This window comes from Cheilinus undulatus, linkage group 12 (genome assembly GCF_018320785.1).
Source record: "Cheilinus undulatus linkage group 12, ASM1832078v1, whole genome shotgun sequence".
Taxonomy (NCBI): Eukaryota; Metazoa; Chordata; class Actinopteri; order Labriformes; family Labridae; genus Cheilinus; species Cheilinus undulatus.
The window spans coordinates 5416732-5443509 of NC_054876.1; the positions used below are offsets into that span (position 1 = coordinate 5416732).

General features: G+C 41.7%; 1 protein-coding gene across 1 annotated transcript in view; it reads right to left on the bottom strand.

The window, feature by feature from the left end:
- Positions 1-327: 327 nt before the first annotated feature.
- The window catches only part of igsf9bb (immunoglobulin superfamily, member 9Bb), a 271399-nt gene continuing 244948 nt past the window's right edge, over positions 328-26778 (bottom strand). The window contains exons 19-21 of the mRNA XM_041802061.1: positions 23275-24912; positions 5969-6096; positions 328-542 (exon numbers count right to left, since the gene is read on the bottom strand). Coding sequence (XP_041657995.1) covers positions 328-542; positions 5969-6096; positions 23275-24912 — 1981 coding nt within the window. The remainder of the gene's footprint in view (positions 543-5968; positions 6097-23274; positions 24913-26778) is intronic.

Here is a 26778-nt window from a genome sequence, read left to right on the forward strand (position 1 = left end):
TTTCTAAAGGCATGCCTTCGATGCCGTTTTTATCAGCAATGCTCTCATATATTTGGACACAATCAAAAGTCTGCACTTTGTAAAGTTTGGTCACTAAAGTTCATTTTTGTGGGTTCTTGATGTGGTTTCTGATTCGTCTTGTCAGTTTGATATCACAGCAGAACGCTTTCTAACGTAGATTGAACTGAATAGTTCTGGGTTATTGGAGTTTAGTGCTAATCCCTTTAATAGATAATAATAAAGTGTTGATTTTTTTCCATCGAGGTTTTTTTTTTTTTTTTTAATGGGGGGCGTGTCGTATGTTGTGACCTTGTCCTCGAGGGCTTTTTAAAGGAGAGTGGCATGGTCCTGGTCTATGTTGTCCATGCTGGCCAAAATAGCCTTCTGGTCCTCGCTGGGTGGGCGGCGGTACAGCAGAGCAGAAAAGCGAGTGTATGGGTCGTGGAGGATGGGCCGTTTCTTCTTCTTGCGGAGGTAGAGAGCTTCTTCGGGCTGGAGTACCTGAGAGGTGTAGGCCTGCTGGGTCTGAGAGGTGGAGACACCTAGAGGACAGGGAGAGAAAAGCAGGTCACCAGAGATTACAGACTCAAACTGGAACCCAGTTTCAAAAAAGCTGAGGCGCTGTGCAAAATGTAAAGAAAAAAGAAGAATGCATTGATTTGCAAATCTCATAAACCCATATTTTACTCACAGTAGAGCATAAACAACATATCAGATGTGGAAACTGAGACATTTTACCATTTCATGAAAAAAATTCTCATTTTGAATTTCATGTCAGCTAAAGATTCTTAGAAAAGTTGGGACTGGGTTACAAAAGGCTGGAAAGGTAAGTTGTACTAATGAAAAAAGCTGGAGGAGCCTTTTGCAACTAATTAGGTTAATAGGCAACAGGCCAGTAATATGACTGTGTACAAAAGCGGCCCAGGGGCCACATGCAGACCAGAACCAACCCCCAAGTGGCCCAGCCTGTGGTCATGCCAGAGATGCAGATGGCAGCCTGTTTCACAAGTTTTCATAAATTCCCACAGTATTTCAGACCGACAGAAGTAGCCCCAAAATACCGAGTATAAAACATGTCCTTTTCATCTGTAGCTACAACTGTGCAAATTTAGTTTTTATGCACTTGAAGTCTGGATGTGACCAAAATTATTATTTACAGAATTTCATTTTATTTTTTCATTCTGTTTATTTTATTTCTATTCAAATGAAAAATGCATTTCTACTACTTCAGGTTATGTTCAAATTCAGCTCTGTTGTTTTTATGCACTTTCTGATGTGCTTTTGTAATGTTATCAAATTTATAAGGGAGAATATGAATAAAAAGTGCACATTTTTCATCAAATTGATCTGTATTGGTTCCAAATTTGACATTGCCAGCTACTTACTGGGTGTCAAACATGTCTGGCCCGGCTACATTTCTTGATTTTAAAATTTGGCCCAGTTGAATTTGTAATTGAATAGCCCTGAGGCAAAGTCTCTTGGAAGTAAAAGTGGGCAGAGGGTCACCATTCTCTGAAAAAAACTGTCTAAAAGTTGTGGAACATTTTCAGAAAAAAAGTTTCACAGAATATCCCACTATCTACAGTCCATAATATCATCAAAATAGTCAGAAAATCTGGAGGAATCTCTGCGAGCAAGGGCCAATGCTGAAGGTCAATACTGGGTGCTCCTGATCGCTGGTGCCTCAGTGGCCACTGCATAAAAACAGACATGATTCTGTACTGGAAATCACTGCATGGACTCAGAAACACTTCCAGAAATCATTCTCTGCAGACACAGTTCGCTGCGACATCCTCAACTACAAGTTAAAGCCATACCGTTAAAAGAAAAGAAGACAAATGTGAACAGGATCCAGAACCGCCACCATCCACTCTGAGGCAAAGCTCATTTAAAATGGACTAAGGCAAAATGGAAAACTGTTCTGTGGTCGGATGGATTTTTGGAAAACACTGATGCTATGTCCTGCAGACTAAAAAAGGAGACGAACCGTCCAGCTTGTTATCCTGGCTCAGTTCTAAATCCTGCATCTCTGATGGTATGGGGTTGCATTAGAGCCTGTGGCAGTGATACTCAACCCGCTCAACAAAGAGCCAAATTGTTGAAAAATACCTTTGCAAGAGCCACAACCTAAGAAACATGGCAATGAAAAAAAGGGTTAACTTGGCAATAAAAAAAAGTTAAAGGTGGCAAAGATGGTCAAGAAGTGGCAAAAAGTGTGTGAAAAGGGGAAAAACAGGCATAAAATGACAATGACTGGGTGAAAAGTGGCAAAAAATCAGGAGAAGAGGTGGCTATAAAGGGCAGAAAGTTGCAAAAATGAATGATAATTGACGAAAAATTCAGTTTTAGGTGGTAAAAATGGTCAAATACAGCAAAAACATGGCAAAAGATGGAGTGATAAGTTACTAAAATAGGCTAAAAGCAGCACTGAATTGGGCAAGAAGTGACAAAAAGAAGTGGCAAAATTGGCTAGAAGCAGTAAAAACTGATTAAAAGTTGGCAAAAAAAAAGAAAAAAGGACCAAAAATTGCAAATAAGGGCAATGGATATATACAGACAAAAAATAAAGGTTGACAAATAAGTTTGACAGTTAAAGCCTATCAAATAAGTGTGGCAAACAAACTGATTAAAATGACTTGCAACAGATAATTTCTGGGGTCAAATTTTATAGAAACTAGAATCCATCATCAGACCAGGATGGGACAACATTTGTCAAAGTATACATTGCTGTTAAAAGAAAAGGGAATGATACACAACGGCAACTTTACGTACTCTGTCCATATTTTTTTGAGATGTTTTCCTGCCATTCAGTTTAAAATGAGCTAATATTTTTCATGAAATGGTAAAATGTCTCAGTTTCAGCTTCTGATATGTTGTTTATTTTTTATTGAGAATAAAATATGGATTTATTAAATCATAAAACCACTGCATTCTGTTTTTACTTACATTTCACACAGCGCTCCAACTTTTTTGGAATAGGGGTTGTATAACAGAGACTGACTGCCCATGTGCTCTTCAGTTTCACCATGTCTGCTCACTCTAGGGCTGTTTTAACGTGCATTAATCATCACTGTTGCACTTTCAATACACAGCCTTATTCTCTTTAATATCTTTAAAAATACTGACTTTGTTATTGATCATTCCAAATGTACACTCAGCAGAGAAGGATACACCTATTCTGAAACTACTGAGCAGCAGGAGACAAACAAACAGGCCTTTAATAAAGTGACTATGTTATATAAAACGTGTGATCATGGAGCCTGATGTTCCTCTACAGTTCTGTAGACTGCTGTTAAAATTTCAGAATTGACTAACTGTAAGAAAAACCGACAATAGATCAACATCATTAACTCAGACAACCTCGTCACAGCAGGTTTATCCTCCCCTGTTTATTGTAAACTAGGGGGCCAAACCTCCTGATTAAGTCCTTCCCAGGATGTGGAGACAGAGTGTACATAGAACAACTGGAGGGTCCTTGTACGTCTACATACACTATTAAATCACACTACGGTTAATAGTGTGATGATATTTAACAGTCAATTTTCCTTGTCCTAGTATAAATGTATCACAGGAGAAAGTCCTGAGATTGCAGCTATTATGATGTTTAACAGGTGCTTCAGAATGCATAGGGGTGTAGTGGACAAACTGTCCAAAATTAGAAATTCAAGAGTGTTTACCCTTGATGCCTGTGATGGGAAAGTATGTGTACCTTTGTTTTCATGGAATGTGAAACCTTTTATCATGCCTTGTGTGCCATAAAAAGTATGTCTAGCCAGGTGTTCCCTCTTGGGGAAGTTTTGGGACCAGGAGGGGTTAAGCGTGGAGATACATGGTTGCCCAGTAGGGGTTAAGGCAGGTAACAGGTTTTATACGACCTATTTTATGATCTGTGTATTACCTGAAATGTAGGCATGCAAATAAGTGTAACCTGGAATATAAAAGAGCAGTGGATGAAAGGTTAGGGGCATATTCAGCCATTGCCATCCTTGATGCTGTGGTTAGTGTGCCCAGTTGTGCAAGTGTGAATAAATCTGGAAGTGTCTCCTGCTGACTGATTGGTTTCTTTTCTTCTTGTCTCTTAGACTTGCCATTACAATGCCGCAAATAAAAATCTTAAACTTCCTGCTGCAGAGCCCTGGCAAAATTGCTGAGGAGACTTTTTTGTCCACTCTGAAGCTAGCTAACTGCATGGCTAAGACCGCTATCTTAGCAGCAAACAACAAGTTGACACAAGGGCCCGGCTTGAGTCTAGGGGGGTTTCACATCAGGTACGGTTGTTTTAAACCGTGCCAAAGTAGTCTCTCCTGCCACCATGGATGTTTTTTTAAAGCCGCCAGCAATGCCCCTCTTTGTATTTACACACAGAAATGTTGAGGTGACTGGACACTTTTATTGCCTTTGCAACTTAACTTACTGACTCCACCTTGTGTTCATCCGTAAGGTGAGTCCTGACAGACCATTTGTTGACCAAATTCTAATTATTTCAACTGTTTATTGAGAAAAGTTGTGAACAAACTGCTGCACAGGGTAAAGAACTTTTGCTTTTATGCTGATGTGATAACTCTTGAATGTATCCTGTGAAGTTGCATTCACATCTCACTGGAACCATGCCAGAGTCCACTTGAATTGTGCCTGAGACCACCTCCCAGGCACGGGTGGATCACATGCACACTGACCAAAGTTAACAGGACTTTGGGATTTTTAAAAAACATTTTTGAAATGCGGACTGGGAGGGTGTATCAGGGAAATTACCCCAATTCCCTGATACCTTTGATACACAGTCATGTGCATAAGTTTTAAGGCATGCAGGGCGCTAAGGATCCACTGTAAGGCTCAACACGCCACGGCCTAAAACCTGTTATATGCTTGATGCAAGTGTCTGCGCGTCGAACGTGATGTCAAATATTAAGATATGGAGTCTCGTGTGGCCATCCCTGAAATTTTATAGACACAGACACACAGGTAAAAATGGCCTTAAACACGCTACAGACGTGATTCTTGAAGACACTGCCCCCTAGCTTTTGGGAGAATATCAGTTTGCGGCAAAGGGGAAGCCGGTGCTAGATATAAATGCACCAGACATTTCTGCATCATGATTCCACATCAGTTTTTGTCCATGTGGCTGTCTGCATGGAAAGCAAAACCGAGCCTTAAGGCTGTAGGGGCAGAGTAGCTTGACGTGGTTTTCGGGCTCTTGAGACATACACAGCAAGACCAGGGGCTCATGCCAACCTTCCTACCTTCCTGGACAGTCCCTGGGCCATACTTACTTTCAAGATCCACAATTTACTCTGTCTTAAAAATGTAGACCTGGTTATTCTTTCCGATGCCCCTGGTAGCATGCGAAGGCACCCAGAGCACACCCCGGGTTGTGTCAATCCTCCTTTCCACCTCATGGCACCCTCAGCTGGCTTACTCACCACATCTACGCCTTACTTCTGTCATGGCTGATCTCCTGTGTTTGTAGGATTTTGTGTATAGATTGTTTTGTGTAGGAGAGGAGGCTTTGTGATTTTTCTCTCTCTATGCAGGCTGGTTGGTGAGGGCAAGAGCACCGGCAGTTGTGGCTGCAGCTCGTTAGGTGTCACAGCTGCAGCCAATCTTTGGGCAATCAAGATTTCCTCTTGTGTTGAGCCTTCAGACATCAGAGTATTCCTTCTGTTTCATGAGTGTGTCTCCTACTTCCTGCTAGTACTTCAGCCTGCCACCAGACAGCTCACTCTCCACAGTTTTAGTACCTTTACCTCCTGTTAAACTCCTTTCACCTTCGACCTTGGCTTGTGCTCTGTGTTCTGGGTCCCAGTCAGCCAGTCGTCATGACTTCAGCCTCATTTTTGGCCCAGACATGCCTAAAAGTTCTGTTGTGATTGAGAGCCCCCAGGCAGGAGAACTTACATACCATGTTTAAAGAGTTCAGTGATTCTTATTAGATGATCTTTTGGAAAAGAAAGCGAGAACAGGACCACACCTGCTTTCTTTCTGGTCTTGGAGTTATTGTTGTTCATCATCATCTTCTTGGCCTTTTTAATACGTTGGTATCTCAGTGCATCAATCCTCTCAGACCCCGAAAGGGCACTCGGCGCACCTCGACGTTTTCTGGATAAAGAACAGAAAGAAGGGAGAGCGGGTAACTCCGGGCAAAACATAGTCAGTGGACTGTGTTTCTGCACTACGGAGTGCAACAAAACCAGAAAAACCCACACAATCTCAAAAACAGCACTGCTTGTGCTAAGCAAGAGGTGCAGCACATTTCCAAAGGATCAATGTGAGACACCTAAGAAGCTGGCTCTTAAAAATCCAGTACAATTTGATTGAGTCTACTTTCACCGAAGTCTTGTCCATCATCTGGATTTTCAGAAAATGATGATGATGTGTTCACAATGTTAAACTTAGCACAAATAGTCAGTAAATTTGTGCTTGGTAGTTTTTCCTTTGTTGTAACAATGCTTCTTGGCATCTGATACCGTTGAAAAGCCTGTTTACTTTCCTGTTAAATGGTACCTCATTTGTGAGGAACTTGCATTTTTAGGATGAGCAGCAGAGCTGAGTATGTGGGTTGTGCCCATGAAAAATTCTCAGAATCTTCTCTGCCAGTGTTAAACAGCTTATTCTGCCATCGACTCTTGTTTTGAGCTTCTAGTAAACCCATGTGCCGACAATCAGGGGGCTGATTGACATCATTGGAGGAAATCTCAATGATTAGAGATATCGAAATGATCTGCAACTAGTGGCAACCCCATATCTCCACAGTCTGGGACCAAACTCTATCCTCTAAGATGACAACGTTCGCCCCCACAGAGCGGGGTTTATCAGAGACTACCTCCAGAATTTGGGAGTGGAGAGGATGGAATGGCCTGCCAGCAGTCCTGACCCCAACCCCCATTGAACACTTGTGGGATCAGCTTGGGTGTGCTCTTGGTGCCAGAGTGGCCAACACAACCACAATGGCTGACCTGTGGCAAATGCTGGTTGAAGAATGGGATGCCATCCCACAGCAGTGTGTGACAAGGCTGGTGACCAGCATGAGGAGGAGGAGCCAGGCAGCTGTGGTTGTGTATGGTTCTTCCACATGCTACTGAGGCTCCTGTTTGTTCAATGAACTGTTAAATTTCCAATAAGTCTTGTTTCTTCTTCATCCAAACCTCATACAACCCCAAACAGAGGAGATTTGGCAGATTTTTCATGGGCACATCCCACATACTCAGCTCTGCGGCTCATCCTACAAATGCATGTTCTTTACAAATGTCCACCAGTCTTTTGATGTGAATGGGTGGATCTACTTTAAGATCCTTTTTGGTCAGTACTCAGTCATTGCCCATTGATATCAATGCATGTATGTTGATCAGTGGCATAAGTGCTAGCATACGTTCTGTCTAAGTCTCTTTTGGAGCTGAAAAGCATGTCAAACTGATATTGGATTCTAATGTTGAAATTACTTATTTTTGCTATTTTTTTGGCCACTTTTAACCAGTCTTGCATCTCTTTAATCCTATTTTACCACGGTTTTATCAATTTTTGCCCCTTTCAACTTACATTTAACCAATTTTGCCACTTTCACTCATTCTTGCCTCTTTTAATGCATTATTTACACTTTTTAACCCCTTTTCACCACTATCTTTGTCAATCTTCACCACTTCCTACCAGTTTCTGCAAGGTCTTTCACCTTTTTTTTGCCATCTTAATCCATTTTTCAACCAATTGCTACCTCTTATTACTCATCCTTGCCTATTTTAATCCATTATTGAGACTATTTAACCAATTTTCTTCACTTTGTTTGGGCATTTCTGCACTTCTTAAACCCTTTTCACAACTATCTTCACCAATTTTTCCAATTTCAATCCATTTTTGCAACATCTTAACCCACTGTTGCCACCTCTAACTTTCTGTCCATTTCTGCCAATTTTAAACAATTTTGCCAGTTTTCACTTAATCTCGCCTCTTTTAACCCGTTTTCAAAACTGTTTTTCCCTTTTTTGCCACTTTTTAACCTGTTTTTAACCAATTTTGCCACTCTAATCTAATCCATTTTCACCACTATTTCCATCAATTTTTGCCACTTTTAAACCGTCAATTAACCAATTTTGCCTGTTTTTACTCATTCTTGCCGTTAACCAATTTTTGCCTTTTTGTAAACCATTCTGATGACTTTTTCAGCCCATTTTTTAAACTTTTGCCCAATCTTGGAGCCTGTTCATGGTACTACACCTTTGAATAAAAAATTCTTTATTGTATAACAGCATAAATACATCAATATATTTTCTGTTCTTTGATAAGAGTGATATTTATTCAAGAAAAATGGTTATCATGGCTAGTTTCACAAATGACTTTGGTTTTGCTAACCTCCATGGGCCCTCAGTCTGGCTGGGTTCCAGGAAGCCCCCCCCCCCCCCCCCCCCCTTGGGCAGCCTTACACAGAGGTCATGACCTTAGTTGAGGGTTGGAACATAGATCGATGATGAATCGAAGCTTTGCCTTCTGGCTCAGCTCCGTCTTTACCACAACGGGACAGTTTAATGCCTGCAAAACTGCTGATGCTGGTCCATTCTACCCTCACTCGTGAACAAGACCCTGAGCTACTTGAACTCCTCCACTTGGGGCAAAGCCTCACTCCCCACCTAAGGGCATCATTTAAAGGAAAAATAAACAGGCTTCCCAACGGTAAAAGATTCATGCCAAGAAGCATTGTTACAACATCTAATCACAAATGGCCACTCTTTTGTGCTAAGTTTAGTTTGTAAATCCAGATGCCTTTCTAAGTTGTGTAACTTGAATTTTTCCATCCTTTAGGGAGTGCTATGTTGCTCAAATTGATCCAAATCTCTATTGAAAGAAAAGCCAAGTTTAAATGATCCCTGAAACCACGTATTTAGTGAAGAGATTAAAACTGTGAGTAAATGTTTGAGAAGATACAACGTTTAAATCCGTTTGCACTGTTGGTTTCAGAGGAAATTTCTCCAAAAATGATGAAAACTTTGAACAAATGCTGCCAAGCCTTTTCAATTGAAGTTTCAATTCTTTAACTCTGAAAATAACAGTTGCAAATGTTCCCTTGCTGTGGAGTGTATATTATTTAGCTGCTCATGGTTGCATCTACACACCTCCCTCCCATTCATGGAGGCTTTGGCAGCCCACAGATCTCTGCCACAGACACACACTCGGTTCTCTCAAGGCACAAAAAAAAACAATTAGCATTACAGAAAGGCCATCTTCCCACCGCGGCTGCAGAGAGAAACCGATGGTCGTTAGTAGAGGGGGAGAATCACAGCTGAGCAACAAAGCATCATCAATATGTATTCATAGACATGGATACTGTCTACAATGGGCTTCACCATGCTGACAGGGGGAGAGATGGCGGGAGGGGAAAATGACTACTTGGGAACAGTCACATAATGAAAAATAAGCCAAAGAAAAGCGAAGCACTAGGACAACAAATGTAACAAGAATTTATCCATATATTTGTTTCTTTTTTTGGAAACGGAGGAGCAATATTTAGCGATGGCATGCATGGCAGTTTGCACATGGAACACGACTTTAAAGGGGAATACATTCAAAAGCACTTCATTGGGCAGGTCACTCAAAAATAAGGGGGGTCCTCAAGCCCCCGGTGTGCCACCCTTCAGCAAGCCCTTGGCAAAATATTTGTTCCTTAAGGTTAAAAAAGAAGTGCATAAGCTGTTTGAGCAGGACACTTGCTTCACATTGCAGTGAGAACTGTTCTGCAGTCCAAACTTACAAGTGCAACTGTAAACTCACAGGAGATGGTTGGATTCATGCTCTATACAGATGCTTCAGAGAGGGGATTAAGGCCATGTGTCCACCAGGAATCGGCCTTGGACTGGCTGAGGAAAGGAGCTAGATGGGAGGGCTTGTCGTGTCTTTGACGACCATTTTGTTGCTGCTGAGATCCAGGAACATGCTGCAGCGTATTTACTTTTTTTAAGGTGGAAAATGTTGCTAAAATGGCTCCCAGTGGACACACAGCTTAATGTGACATTACAACGCCAATCTTGCAAAATATTTCATGGAGATTGGGGTCCAAAATATTTTTAATTGGTGTCATTTCATACAAGCATCTGTAAAATATAAATGGCAGAATGTGTCACGCTTGAGGAGAGTGCTAAGTTTTCATTTGTAATAGACAGTTCAAGAATAAACGATGTGTTTATTTCATATAAGAAGTCTGCTGTCAATGATGCTACGATCATTTCAAAAGTTGAACTAAGGGGTTGTGAATGACCCTGCATTCTTTCTAACGGCTAGAAGGGGTAATCCTACAGTGCTAAATCAGATTAGATCATAGACTCATTAGGGAAATGATCACTAAGGTATGCAAAGGCTGATGATGCTTATTTTTAGGGCTGATACCAATTCCAATACCAGTATCAGAAATATGTCCGATACTGCTTAAAATGCAGGAATTGGTATCAGCGAGTACACAAGATTATGCACCGATCTAACACCGTTTGGTTTCGCTTTATAGTTTGCTTTGTTTAGCCATGATAAATGTTAGCGCTATAGACTGAAATCAAGTCTTCGTGACCGTAAAGCACGTCATGCACAGGCTACTGTTTTAGAGCAGCGAAGAAGAAGCAAAGGATCCAACTGTGGCAGCAAAGAATGGTGGCTGCACTACAGTTTTTCTCTGAATGTGATCGTTAAAATGCCTTGCCTTGTCGCACACGACAGGAAGTGACACCTTTTTTCAAAAGTCAAATAAATTTTGAACCATAAATCATTGCCTACACTTGTTTCTCCTCTTGAAGCTAGCCGTTGTGCCTCCACATTGTCACTATTGATGCCTTTGAATTGCTTGTGGCAGCATTTTCAGCCAGCCTGGAACTCGTGTGACTTTAGTCATTGTTACCGCTAGCTCGAATGCTAATGCAAATGCTAACCGCCATATTGTGTACTCTTTGTGAGGGTCTGTCAGCCAGTAGCAGGCTGTTCTATAATCACATCATGATGCCCAGATAGAGCACGATATGGAGAACGATAGAGAGAGCCTGTGATGCAGCCCTGTATTGTTGTTATTTTAATATTTAGCAGTAAAATTCAATAATCAGCAGAAAAACAACTTTAGGGTCACAGAGATGCTGTACATTATGATTCCATTTGTTGAGTCAAATATAGGTATAAAATACTTTGATACTCTTCAGTCAGTACAGGAAGTTCACACTGGTATCGGATCAGTACTCGGTATCGGCCGATACCCAACACCTTGGTATTGGAATCATATCGGGAAGAAAAAAAACGTTATCAGAACACCCTACTTACCCTACTGTTGCTATTTTTTTTCCTACTACATGTATATACATAGGATATACAGTGCTATTATAAAGTTTCCCCCTTCCTGATGTCTTTTTTTTTTCATATTTGTCAGAATCAAATGTTTCAGATCATTAAACAAAATTTTAATACTAAACAAAGAAAATCTGAGTAAATACAAAAGTCAAATCTTTAAATGATGAATTATTAAGGGAAAAAGCCATCCAAACCTACCTGGCCCTATGTGAGAAGTCACTGTCCCCTAAACCTAATAACTGGTTGTTCCACCCTTGGCAGCAATAACTGAAATCAAGTGCTTTTAATAACTGGCATTGAGTCTTTCTCAATGCTGTGGAGTGATTTTGGCCCACTCTTTTTGCAGAATTGTTTAAGTTCAGCCACATTGGAGGGTTTTCCAGGATTAATGGCCTGTTTAAGGTCATGCCACAGCATCTTAATCAGATTTAAGTCCAGACTTGACTGGGGCACTCCAAAACCTATGTTTTGTATTTTATAAGCCATTTTGAGGTGGACTTGCCGGTGTGTCATGGCTGGCTATTCTCTTTCAGGTTTGTCTGGTAGAGAGCAGAATTAATGGTTCCATACAGCCAGTGGTCCAGGTCCTGAAGCAGCAAAGCAGCCTCAGACCATCACACTGCCACCACCATGTTTGACCGTTGGCATGGCATGATGTTCTTTTGATGCGCACCTTTCAAAAAGTTCAGCTTCTGTCAGTCCACAAAATATTATCCCCAAAAGTCTTGGGGATCATCAGGATGTTTTTTGTCAAATATGTGATGAGCCTTTGTGTTCCTTTTGGCCAGCAGTGGTTATGGCCTTAGATGCCATGTTTGCCCAGTCTCTTTCTTATTGTTGAATCATGAACTCTGACCGTAACTGAGTCAAGTTGGGCCTGCGGGTCTTCAGATGTTCTGTGTTCTTTTGGGACCTCCTGGATGAGTTGTTGATGCTTTGAGTCATTTTGGTAGGCTGGCCACTCCTGGGACGGTTCACCAAGTTCCAAGTTTTATCCGTTTGTGGATAATGGCTCTTACTGTGGTTCAATGGAGTCCAAAACCTTTCTTTGAAACCCTTTCCAGGCTGATAGATGTCAATCACTTTATTTCTTGTCTGTTCTTGAATCTCTTTATTCATGATGTGTTGCTTTTTTGTTAGATCTTTTAGCCTTTTTCACTTTGTCAGACAGGTTCTATCTGAGGGATTTCTGGATTCAACAGGTCTGGCAGTATTAAGGTTCTAGTTGTGGTTAATGAAACTGAACTCAGCTTTCTAAAAAACATTTTTAATCATCACCATTTAAAAAACGCATCTGCATTTACTTAGGTTATCTTTGTTGAATGTCAACATTTGTTTGATGATCTGAAAAATGTAAGTGTGACAAATATGCCAAAAAAGAGAAATCAGTAGAGGGGGCAACTACTTTTTTACAGCCCTGTATACGGCAGCTACAAATGGATTTCAACAAGGAGAGCACCGAGCACTAAAAAGGGGGAGAAAGGTGACTTTGAATGTACAATGGTTGTTGGTGGTCCTGCAGGCTTTCATGCCATTTGCACCAAAGAAATCAACACTCATCATCCTCCTGTTGTAAATTTGGTGATCCCATGTGAGTCGTAACCTCAGTGTCCTGGTTTTTTTTATCCGACGTGAGTGGCATCTGGCATCGTCTTCTGCAGCTGTAGCTCATCTGCTTCCAGTCTTGACGTGTTGTGCATTCAGAAATGCTCTTCTGGCTTCTTTGATTGTAATGAATGGTTATTTGAGATATTGTTGCCTCTAAAACTTCCAAAACTATTCTAAAACTTCGGCCCAAAGAGCAACTGTTCACAAGATCTTTTCTTACCATTCTCTGTAAACTCTTAAGATAGCTGTAATGGCATGAAAACCCCAGTAGATTAGCAGTGTGTAAAACATTCAGACCAGCCTGTCTGGCATCAACAACCATGGCACAGCCTAAAGAATCCACAATGAGCGCATGAGCATCAGAACTGGACCACGGAGCGATGGAAAAAGCTGGCCAAGAGGAATACAATGAGTTGAGGTGTTGACTGGGCCTCCAAATCCCCCAGTTTTCTGGACTATTAAGTCCAGTATCTGGGGCCCCACCCCACAACTTACAGAATTTGAAAGGAACTGCTGCTAATGTCTTGGTGCCACCTTCAGAGGTCTAGTGTAGCCCATAACTCATGATGTCATGGCTGTCAAGAGGGGGCTAGTCAATTTTAGGCAGATGGTAACAAAGGTTCAGCTGATTGGTGTATATCCACATCCAAAGGAGTCATCTGAGATGGTTGGAAAGAGACCCATAGGTCACTGGTGAGATTTCAGTTCCAGCTGAATGGATATTGCCTTGGGATGGGGACACTGTGTTTAAGTACATGTTGTGTGGTTTGTCTAACTGGTGTTGCCATACTTTTACATCTCAAATCTTCATTAGATGTGCAGCAAACGCAGAGCGATTGTCACTCAGATCAGGCTGAATAAAGAATGAACTGTGCTGTTTTTAGAACGTACTGTACACTCATGGTTTCTTGACTGCACTTATGCATTATGACAAAAGGTTACAGGAACTCTATGCTTCTGTGCCAGCTATAACCCAGGCCTGTGTCAACTACGACTAGAAATGTTGACTAACTTTTCTCCATGAGAACGACTAGGCTAAGACTATCTAAATATGGGTCTTTGGTAATAAAAAATCTGATAAAATCTAAGATTAGTTTTCATCAAGGAGACTAACATGTTTGTGCTGGACTGCTGAACGTTATAAATCCATAATATTTCTCCACTCTTTATTTTCATCAGTGTATTTTAAATTAATCAAAGTATTGATAGTGCATTAAAATAAGTGTTTTACAGTCATATTAGTCATATTAGCGAAGAGAAAATAAATTATGTGAGTAAAAGGAAAGAGAATGCAAGGACGTTTTATTGAAAACAAAAAAGGGACTAAAATGATTCTGAATTTTCGTCATCTTAAACTACACTAGAACTGTGATGGTTAGAATCGTCTAAAAACTGAATAAACCTATAAAAAACATTCTATTCTATATGGATGCAAAAAGTCTGGGAAATCTATCAAATGGAACAAATCACTTACCTATTAAGTCTCCAAAAAGACATTTTTACCTCACGTTGGAAACCTGTTATGGCTTTACTTTTACAGTAAAGATGCTGTCTGATCCACTGTATGTGTCATGTGCTACTTTGCTTTACAATCATTGTGCCATATTATTTTAAATTTAATACTGCACCTTACACCTGGACTTTCTAGATCGTGATATGTGATGAGGGGTTTCCTTTTTTCTTTTTTTGACTAAAAAGGTCTCTACTCTTCTTTATTGTTTTATTTTACTTACTTTTTTACTTACAAGTGCACAGGCGTGTATTTGCTCTTGAGTAGGTGTGTATGGCTGCATATATACATATGTTTTTGTTTGACTGTTTCTTTAAATCTTTTATTTCTCTTTTTCTTTGTTTACTCCATAAGGAATTGATTAATGTGATGGGTACTAATACTATACAGCTGGAAGAGAAGGACATGTCTATATTGTACTGTTGTTGATTGAAAAATAAATAAAAAATAAGTTAAAAAAAGAAAAAAAACATTCTATTCTTAAAACAGAATTAAGACAGAATCAAAAATATCTGCCAGAATGAACACTGGCTGAAGCCCAGACATTGTTTTTGGGTTGTCTGTCCATTCATCAGGCCGTTTTTGTGAATGCAAGGTCATGGGTCAAAAGTTAAGGTCATTGGGTGTCCTGACCAGTCCTTGCATATAACATTTCTATGAATCAGCTTTCAATGGACAACACTACAGCCCTGCGTCTTGGCCCACCACTGTAATTTCACTGTCTGTCAATCTGATACCTCTGAGAGGTGACAAAAAACTTCATAGAGTATCATCACCAGGCAGTTAACTCAAGTGATAACTAGACTGGGCAACTTTTACTTTTATTGGACCAACGTTTGACTAGATGTAGGCCTATCTATACTTTGATTTTATCATGTTGTGTACTCCGTCCGCCAATGACTTTGATAGTGGAAATTTGTCAGTGAAGGAAATTATGGGTGTGACTGATTACACCAGTCTTTCATAACACAGCAGTTAAGGTTCCCAGTCTGCAGAGATCCTCTGTGAAGACTGGAATAATGAAAAGTGCTAAAACAGATCTTAAGATGGTTGGCAAGAGCATTATAGTACAACTAAATAAAGAAAGAACAGAATACCATCAACTGAAATGCTGAAAAGCATCCACAGTTGAAAACAAAAAGACTCCTGAAAGGAGAAAAATTATCTTTGCATGGAAAGTTAACAGTTTGGGACAGCTTCAGTCTTCAATGTCTGATCGTCTGTCATTGTTTGGAAAGTTAAAGCAGATAGTTTTACTTTATAACTGCGACGTTCTTTGTATTGATGATAAGCTTTAAAAATAGCTAACACCTGGAGGGTCTGTGGTTATGTTTTGCCTCAGTGCTGTGAAGCATCAGCCTTGCCAACTAAGAGCACAATCCTGATACAACACTGTTATCAGTGTTCTTTGCTTGTGGTTCTGAAGCCCCTTAAAGATTCATACTCAGATTAAGAGGCATGGTGGAGAGTCAAACCAGAAGCTTAACACCAGTCTGGGTGTTGGGTCCAACTCATCCAAACACTGAAAGTCCTCAGTAGGCGAGTCTGAGGTTGTTTTAACACCTGATAGTATGGGGGACTCAATCTGTTTTGGAGCAAAAATTGCGATACTGTTGCACTTTCCTTTGGTTTGGTTCACATTCACACTGCTCTTGGTCAAACGGACCAAACTGTCTGAACACCTGTCATCACAAACAAACGGCAACCAAGAAAAAAGAAGGCGTAGAAGAAGATGAAACCGGAAATCCATCTCCTTCCGCCTGTGTTTTTTTCTGCATAAACAATGAAAACACCAAATTTACGCCTTCTTGGGGTTTTTGCTTTTGCACTGGGGCATTACGATCAGCCAGCGAGATGGAGAGCTGTCCAGCATGTCGTTCTTTACATGAGACGAATAAATATATAATGAACACGACGTGTTGCTATGGCTACACAGACGGCAGGCGAGGTACCGACATGTATTTGAATGTATTAAATCACATATAATTCCATATATCATTACGTGTTATGCCACTTCCCGCCTTTATTTCACACGTTGGTCCGCTTTGCTTTCACACCTCAAACAAACCACACAAGGGTTCGTTTGGAAGTGGATCGAGACCCCCTGTTTTCAAGTGGACCAGAATCTGCTTGTTTGGTTTGCACTGGAGTTTGTGTGAGCTTTCACACCCCTCTGGACTATCCGGGAAAGTGGACCAGGGTTTGTTTAAAGTGGACCAAACAGCTCTGGTGTGAATGCGCCCTGAGAGAGCCAGTACAGAAAGTAAATCCTCAACCTGAGAATGAGATGGGCTGGTCCAACCTACTGTACTCTGTGCAGAAGGTTCTCTTTCACAGTTCCTTTGTAGCCAGAGATGCTAAAAGGGGGGGTTAGGTCCTGAGGGGTAACAACATTGTAATCCTTGATAATCTACTTGGCGAATATTTCTGCCTTGTGGTAGATGAGACATACAGGGGAGGCTTCCAAGACAGCAAGGATTTGTTCCACCATGCCATGAGCATATAAGACATTGGAGTGGTTGGAGCAACGATTACCACACTTGAGAGACTGCTGATGACCAGGCTTTAGAGAGGAAGTGGGGACACAGCATACATTGGTTTTGCATTAAGAAGTTGATTTTCTTTGTTTTTGGCAGGAGAAACAATGGCTGTCTTTGGGGAATACATAACCATAAGTCTATTTAAAGCTATATTCTATTTGAAGCTTTCAGTCACATGACTGTTGTGGAGGCCTGGAGGGCAAAAAGAGCTTAGTGAAGTCGCAGCCATGTAGAGCACTCTGTGGAGCTGGAGCATAGGCTCGTTAATTTTTGTTCTATTCAAAATAACATGTTTACATCAGCTGACAACCACTGAGATACAGAGATGTTAAATTTTGGGGACTTGCAACCCTTAAACAGCTCCGTAAGGATGCACAGATTAATCAGTTTAATACTGGTATCAGCAGATATCGGCCCTGTTTATATACATTGGCCATCAGCTAAATTACGAGGCTTGAACAGGAATCAGTTATCAGTGTCTATCTGCTATTTCTGATCAATAACATACCAGCATCTGGAGTCTCTAAATGTTGATTTAAATATGAGATTTTTTACAGGGCAAAAAACAGACATGTTGGACAAACTCTGATCTGATTTCATGGTCAAAGAAAAAAAATGTTGACATACTAGGATTGTTACACTGAAAGAGATTAAAAAAAAAAATCTGCGCGAGTATCAGCATATCTTTATTCACTCGAATAATCACAACTGGTGTATTTCTACAGCCACGGTTCTCATCTGGTTGGTCAGAATCCAAAAGTGGTTTGTAAAGCCATTCTCAAAGGGTTGTGGATGTGTGCCTGAAAATAAATATGTGGCAAAAACTCTATGATTTGCTTTTATTTGGAAGGATACATCTCCATCTCTTTGTTTTGTCATAACTTTTGTTCCATTTCTAGTCCAAACTTCACCATTTTAAATTAAAACATTTGTCTGTTATTGAAATGTAAGAAATTTGGGTTGGAGTGGGTAGTTGAGGAAGTGGGCGTTGGTCTTGATGCTCAAACAGTTGAGAGCTACTGTTCTAGAGCACCCAGAGCACCATTTAAAAAAAAAAAAAAACAACCAAGTCTTCACCTCACCTTCACCTCAAAAATATTTGGCGGAAATTCTTCCATGTGCATGGACAACAGGATGTTGGTTAAGAAAATCATGGATAGCTTTAGGCTATGTGTTTTCAGTGTTTGGGTCAACATGGCGGATATTTGTGAAGCAAGACGTTGTTGAAATCAAAGCAGAGTAGAGTGCTTATTAGCTTAACATTATACAGGGAACTTTGGCTGTTCTCAGAAAGGATACATTCTATTGAAGTAGAAGGCTTGTCTCCTCATTGGTCCTGTTCCCTTTGTGTATAATTTACCAATACTGGTTTACACACTAACGTCATAAAGCATGCAGCATTAGAAAGCCAGATGGGGGCTTCCATAAGGGCATGACATCATGTGCTAGTTGGGAATTCAGCATTGTCTTTTTAGGTTAAACTGTGTTATGTAATCTGCCTGCAGCTACACCGAGAGGTGCGTGGTAAACAGATCTTAGCTCCATCTCCAAGTTGGTTTCTAAGGCCCTGTCCACACGGAGGCCTGGCAGTTCAGGAGTTCAGGAGTGTACGCAAACGTTTTTTGTCGTATCGGTGTTTCATCCACACGGAAACAGCGTTTTGGATGACTGTAAACGATACTTTTTGAAAACGGGTCCCAGAGTGCATAAATCTAAACATCTACCGTTTCATCTCCGTGTGGACGGCCAACCAGCGTTTCCGCTAGACTTTTTTGTCCCTGGTCAAAATGACCGGTAATCCTCAAGAATTCCAACCATTTAGAACAACTACCGGATATTTGCTTTATCATTATTTTGCTGCATTAACAGCAGCAAAACGCATAAATCTGATATTCTGTGATACATTGATCCATACAAGTCTGCACTAAATGGGACTGAGGACACATTTTTATTTCCAGACCTGACCCAAAACTGAGATAGAAACCAAGCCGACAGTAAACCTGAGTAACTATTACCCTGTTATTACAGACACATGTTTAGACCCTAGAACTGATTCCACAAAGACTTTCTCTCATTTTTTTTGTGTGTAAGTGGTTTAAAGTATCAAAATAAAGGCTGCACGCTTTTCCTTACACACGCAGTCAGTTACACAATATACGCCCACGTTAAACTCATAAACAACAACAGTTAGCTTCACATTAGCACCGTTAGCCTGTTAGCACATTTACTATCATAACTTTGCAGCTTATAACAGCCAAATACCATCCTCCACCAGCATCCAAACATAACTCCCCAGTGCTCTGTTAACTGGACACCGCGTTAGAACTCTACATTTCAAATGTAAAATGAGTCTTACCGTCAGTTGCTAATATCAATCCTCGTGATGATATCACAGTAGCATCTGCTAAACCAGTAAATCCAACCATCCTGGTTTATTTGGACAAGTCCCGAAAAGACAAAAGCTCCACAGCAGATAGCCCGGTCCAGTCCTCCTCTCATTAACGGCTTATCCAAGACTACATCTGATAATTAGCCAGCGTAGGCCTCTTTCTCTCTGCTGCTGCATCAGTGTTTCAGCTGCTCAGCTATACGGTTCCTCTTGTTTCAGCCTCTTCATTACTCGCAGCGATGACTAACTCAAAATCCCTCCATACCGCGGATGACATTGAGCCTTTGGTTAACCAGGAAAAACCTCACTGAGACTGAAGTTATGTCTTATGAGAAAGCTCTGGTCAAACTTTCCCACTTTCCCTTCATAGTCCCCAGGAACACTGAGCATGCACAGAGAGACAGGCTTGCTGTGATGTCACCGTGCATACATAATTAGCCATGTGCTTGCCATCTGAGGAGATAAACAACCCCAGCACCGCAGGACAGTAGATGTAGTAAGATTAGACAACTCTTAGTTTATATTAACATATTCTCGCAACATATCTTCTAGGTTACACAAATGCAAGTATTCTGGATTTACTTATCTGGTCATTTGCATGTTTCCTGCCGGACATTTTGACCAATTATATTTTTTTCTGCCCGACTTCCGCCCTTTTTACCGGCCAGTGACCAGTAATTGCTGGCTAACGGAAACTCAGTGGCCAACCACATCTTTCTTGAAACGATTACATCACACATAGCGTAGCTCTCTTAAGATGCCTGCGCGGGTCCGGGCAAAACAACAATGGCGGATTACAGGGTTGTGTTTGTGCTGCAGAAGCTACTAAGCTTGTTATGGCTTTTACAATCTGATGCTCCTTTACTACCACTGTGAAATGTACACCCCATATGTTCTTAAATACAATGCAGAGAACAACCAGAAGGGCAACTAGGACAAAGTTTGTGTCAGTTTTCTGTGATCATCTTCTCTCTTTTGATGCATTTCCATGGCAGCGTTACAGCGCCACGTACAGGCTTGGCATATGCGCTAGAGCTATTTCAGTCGTTTTCAGTGGTACCGTGCTTTCACAGATATTTCCTGAAATGATCCCGTCTTTACAGAAAACTATTTCAGAACAAAATGGCAATATATCGTTTTTCGTCTCCGTGTGGACGGGGTCTAAGCTGACTGACATATAGATATCTAAGCCCTCTGACAGCATTTTTAATGACTACAGCAGTTGCCCACCATAGTGGTGTCAAAAGACAGCTTTGGTAGCCAAATGGGTAAGTGGTAGCCATGGGCAGAGTTTTGTAGTACTGGGACAGGGTAGCAATGGCTGTCGTTTAGCTTGGATATAGCTAGTATGCTATTTTGCCTGAAATGGGACACGTTTCTTTATAACAAGAACAAAAAGCCCCTCAGAGAAACATCTTCTTGACTGAAAGATGTTTTTGCACTTCTCCCATCCAGCCTTGGTATGAGTTTTTTTCCCACAAGCTCCAATGTTCTTAAACAACTGTCTGTTGAGCTCAGGTTACAGCTGGAGCCTTGCATTCCTACTAGCTCATTTTGTCTTGTCATGCATGTAACAGAAAGAAGGGTTGTTGAAAAGTCCTGCCATTCCCAAACACTTTTATAGGGGGTTTCCTCGATGAATGTGAAATCTATAAATGCAGTGGATAAATGAAACAGTCTGTGGTGATAGATCAGTCAGGCTTCATGCAAAAATTTACAGCCTATGCACACTCCAGGGTGCCATGTGCATTGATCAGTCTATGGATGCAAAAGAAGGCTTTGTAATGGTAAACTGCTTCAGAGGTCAGTAGATTGTTATGCTCTTACAAACGCACATCAACTTAAAATTTTACAGGCTACACTTGAATTTTAAAAGGCTTGTCTGACTTTGCTTTTCATGACTTAGATGGTGATTTGAACTTGTATAGCCTGTTTTAATCACCTGACTACTCAAAGTGCTTTTTCCTGACCATTCATCCATTCATACACATTTACACACTGATGGCAAAGGCTGCTATGTAGGGTTACCATCAGTATGAACTAATCCAAACACATACAAACACATTTAATGCATCTAACCCTGCAGAGGGAACAATTTAGAGTTACATGTCTTGTCCAAGGACACATCGATATGTGACTGGAGGAACTTTCTGGTTGAGAAATGACTGACTTTACCTACTGAGACACAGTCAGCCCATGCACTGGTGACAACTGCGCTAGACTGCCTTTACTTTGTCAGATCAAAGTGTGGATTTTGTTTCCTCCAAGAGGGGGGCCCTATTTGTCCATAGAGTGCTTTGCCTTTTGATTGTTTACAAAAATAGGATCTTGGACTGTATCGATTCCGGTAGGGGATTTTTGTCAAAGTAAAGTGAACCATGTGACTTATAACTTCATGAATTAGTTAAATTGGTCTTCTGCTGATGGCATTACTAGTCTTACTTCTGTGTGATTCTGAGGTAAAGTTATCTGTGGTTAGAAACAGACATGAAATTCTCCTGTGTCCACATTATGAATGTGGTCAGTTAGCAAACCACTCAAGCATGATATCATGTTGGTGATAAGTTTGTGATCGGTCTATTAGCTACCAGATGGCGTATGCATATCAGTCAGAATGCATAATGTACGGGAGACTGCAGAACTTAAAATGCATTGCTACTTTGAGGGGGAAAAGGAAAAGGAAAGAACTTAAATAAACTATACATGTTGACTGAAGGAAGGAACAAATTAAACAAAGACTTAAAGTCTTGTATTCCCCTTTAAAGGACGAGGTGATCAAAAAAGTCCCACCTGCTAACCCCCCCCTTTCAGACATGGATCCAACCCTTACCTATTGCGGTGTAGAGGACCTGGTCACAACAACGCTGCCCAGATAGCTGAGATCAATCAAAAACAAAGCAGGTAAGACTCCAGGAGCCATCAAGAACGACCACACTGCCCCTAATTTATAATGATGGAGACATTGCAGTACATGAGAAGCGGACAGGCCCTGTGACACACTTTGCCCAACAACCTTTCCTTGGTAGTCAGACCTTCAAGTGTCCTGGGAGCAATTACAGGGATTGGGGAGAGGAAAGGTTACAGAAAGGGAAGGGTAAGCAGGGAAGGAGAAGGCTGAGAGGTTGGGAGGTAAGGGGGGAATTGGTTAGGTTACTAAGGCCGAGGATGGGCCGCAGGGCCTGCCAAGATGATCTCTTCTCAAAGCATCCCTCCGCATGATAAAGGAATCTTCAAAGGCTTGGAGCTAGACATAACAATGGGTGTTGGTTTTGTCTGGGGAATCAATTGGATGAATATCATGGGATTCCTCCTGTTAGGTGAAAGCAGGATAAAGCATGATACAGATGGAAAAACAAGGATCCTGCGGTGATGTCTGCGAGTTCCCAGGCTTTTAGGGGCTTGGGCCAAACAAATTTAACAGTGCAGTGGCACTATTACTTTTATTTGGATGGACGGCAGCCCCAAAAGGTCTGAAATGTAATCTGTGAAGCAACGTGTTTCTTTGTGAATTCAACTAATGGATTTTTACAGCTTTGGTACTTTCTTTGGAGATTGCAATCTATGAGTCGGTTCAATAATTTTGGAACAATGCTTCACAGATTCAAGGGGTGAAAACCCTAATTTATCTGACATGAAAAGCAGCATTGACCAAACTGAAACTAAACTGAAAACATTTCGATATAAAGATCATCAAATGAATCATCACACAAATTGGTTTGCCTTCAACCATACAGTTTGGATTCACATTAAATGTTAGCGATAAAAAATGCATTAAATGATCTATAAAACTTTTGATGATTTAAACATACTGATGGATTTCAGACAGCATTTCAGTAACCAAAATGTTAGAGCAACTTCATTAAAGCATTATGGGTTGGGGCAGATGATTCAAATGGTATCCCTCTCTGCATGCCTAATGCACCTACCCTGAAGCTGACAACTGGGGTGGAGAGGGCTCTGATGGAAGGATCTCCTCCTCAGTCCTCCTCTGAGATGGCATCTGCCCAAACATGTTGCTGCTTTCCATGGGGGGTGATGGGGACTGGGAAGCTGGGTAGCTGGTTGCAGAGGTGGCAAAGGCCATGTGGGAACGGTAGCTGGGACTGGCCCTCCTGCTACCCTGGCCTTGTGCAGGTGAGGAGGAGGGGGAAGATCTCCTTGAGAAGCTGGCTGTGGAAGGAGGGAGGAGGGTGATCTCAGACATCTCTGGGGGTATGGGAGGTTGGACAATACTTGGACGTGGCCGAGGACGTACTACAATCTCTGGGGAACCTTCGTGAGAACTAAGGGGGCTTTGGGTGAGGGGCGAGAGTCGAGAGGGCTGGAGAACCACCTGATGCAAGCTGGAATCCATCCTACGAGCCTGTCTGGGACTGAAACGAGGAGTTGTTTCAAACCATCGTGTGTCCAGGCTACTGAATGTGCTAGGGACAATATGGGCCATTGGATCGGTGTAAGGCAAAACCGGCACACCCATACCGTGGCTTGTGTGTCTTAGCTGCCCTAAATGTGCCTCTTGCATAGCTAAATGCTTGGCTGGGGAGCCATGAGGCTTAGCCTTGCTGGGGGACTTGCTTGAGTGGCTCTTTGGGGCCTCCAGTGGTAGGACAGCTGGGTAAGTAGGCATTGGGAGGGTGGAGGGCTGAAAAGCGCTAAGGGGAAGAACATGAGGTGGAGGAGGGTACGGAGAGTCGTGGCGGAGATGTAGAGGATGATGTGGCGGAAAAATGAACTGGGGCCCCTCCAGACTTGCAAAGGTGAAATCCAGTCCCTGCCAGATCTCTGGTGAACGAGAGGAGGAGGGAAGAGTCAGAGGAAGGGGGAAACCAGAGACAGCATACTGTGGGAAGTCACCCTCCCCCAATTCTTCAGGAATCATTGGGTGACCAAAAGGACCTTCGGCAAGGTAAGGAGGAGAGGACATGACGGAGCTGAGCGGGCTGGTATCAGGCATGTAAAAAGGAGGTGGAGGGTCATGATCCCCAGGGGGGCCTAGATATCCATAGAAAGCCCTGTGGTGGAGAGAGCTCCGGATCTGCCCTGTGGCCTGGAGCCGACTGCTCTCCATGATGGTCATACCTTCGAAAGGCCTCTGGAACCGAGGGCTGTAGGCTGGAGGTTGCAGGTAAGATTCCTGACTGGAGATGGGGGATATCTGATGAGGCCGAAGTGGGGGCATGACTGGAGGCAGGGGCCTGGGGTCATCGTTCTCCTCATCTGACTGCCGGAATTCAGGGTAGAGGTCTGATTCTTCCACAAAAGGGAAGCCTTCAATTCGCCGGGGCTTAACAGACATTTCTGCATCAGTGGGATCTATGACAAACCGTCCGTCTGGGCCTCGGCTGATGAGTTCAATGGGTGTTGTTGCTTCAGCTTCATGTTTAGAGTTGCCATACTTCTTGCTTGTTATTGCTCTTTTGGTCTTCATGTATAAAGACATCTCCTCCTTCTTTCCTGGACTTGGGGGTGGTTTCTTCCCACGCTGGTCGTGACTATCTTCAGAGGATTCTGATGGGGACGGCTTTGAACGAACGCTCTCGGGGCTCACCTTTCCTGAAGATGACCTAATGAAAGAACACAGAAAAAGTCAGTATTCAGAATGGAATAGTCTTTGAAAAACAGAGCTTTTTTGATAGTGCGGAAGACAGATCCAGCTTTAATACATCAATTCACACGAGGAATCTTTGGCGAGTGCCCACATTTTGACTGGACTGGAAAAACTTCAGCAAACCCATCATTCAGTAACGTGTATGTGCATTCCCTGCTAAGCCATGTGGTCTCTTTATTCCAAGTCTTCAAGATACTTGTCGTAGAGTTAAGCAGAAACATGCCTATTTGCCTGTCACATGACTGCCTTTATTTGAACACACTCTGCTTAAAACGTGAGGGTTAATAAAGTGTAGGTACAAAGGTTTTGTGACACACCACAGTTGTTGTAGTCAGATTGTGCACATGAGGAGAGGATATCACAAACAGACCAGAGTGAATCTTGAACATATATATTTATTTCATGCAAAATAACAACAAAGACATGGAAAAAAAATGACAACAACAAACTGGTTTCAATGCACCTTCAGGGTCAGAGCCACAGAGAATGGATTGCACCCACAAATAGCACCAGAATTTGGGCAGATTTAGCACCCACTATTTGCAACTTATCCACCTAAGATTTGCAGTAATCATATTCTGGTGCTGAACATGCCCACAAAGTTTGGCAGCTGAGCAGTGGTTGAACATTTATCACCACTAGCCATATGGCAAATCAACTGCTTTTCACTGGTGCCATAGCTATTGTAAGAGGGGTCTGGCTGCAGACAGCAGTTTTCAGATGCCGCCCTTGTAGACCATTACCACGATATGCACCACTCCTGTCAGAACAGAAATGATGTAATTTGCTGGTATAACATATTTCCCGTTTAGAGGTGGTAAGGAAAACGGTACCTCTGTTAGCTTTAGATATGTAGCAAAAGCTAACATAGCTATGCTAGGTATACACTGGTATGCAAGCAAGCATAGCAATGTTAGCTTAAGCAAATATATTGAGGGCTAACGTAGCGATGTAAGGCAACATAGCTACATCAGTCTCAGGTACATTGGCTTTAGCAACATAAGCTAACATATCCTCAACAGGTTTAGGTAAGTTAGCTGTGTTCGATTGCTTTCATGAAGGATTAGGTTTTGTAATCACGTTTAGCAGATAAGGTTTTTCACTTGTAATTTTTGATAGCACAACCCTTAACCCTAACCCTAACCCTAGGTTTAGGAATTGGATTGTGGAAGGTAATTGGTGTAATGTATTTCAAACGGGTTTCCCGTCATCCTAACTCTGACCCATAACTTTGAAGTAGGTACCAATCAACAGCATATGGTCTCAAACATATTCTGGAGACAAGATTTTTGTGACAAATACTTGGGAACTTTCACATCCGCCTGCCCTGTTAATTTTAAATGGGGACATTTATTTTGTTTATAACTCAGGAACCATTGGTCAAAGAGGCTCGGGAGTGGATGGCATTAGACCTAATTTCTGGGTGCTGAACACACCAGTTTTGATTTTATGTCTCTATAATCTTTTGTTCTGTGATGTTACAAATGTTTGAAAGCTTTTATGCCAGTTACACCCACTTCCTGATAAAGAAACAGGATTTGAACCAATCAAAAGCCCACCACAGACAACAGCAGAGCTGGTCATGGTTCCAGTGGTCTGAGAGAGGCAGTCTGCATCCAGACTGTCCTGGCTATAGTCACAATCTTTCTAGAAAACCCATAATTAAGGGACTGATATGTTTGGAAGTTGGTCAGGGGTTAGTCATTGAAGAGACATCATCCTAAATTATTTTTACTGCATGTACCAACAGTGACTCTCACTGCAACAGGTTCAAACACCAAATACAGCTTTACACATACTTGCCCTATAATCATAATGAACA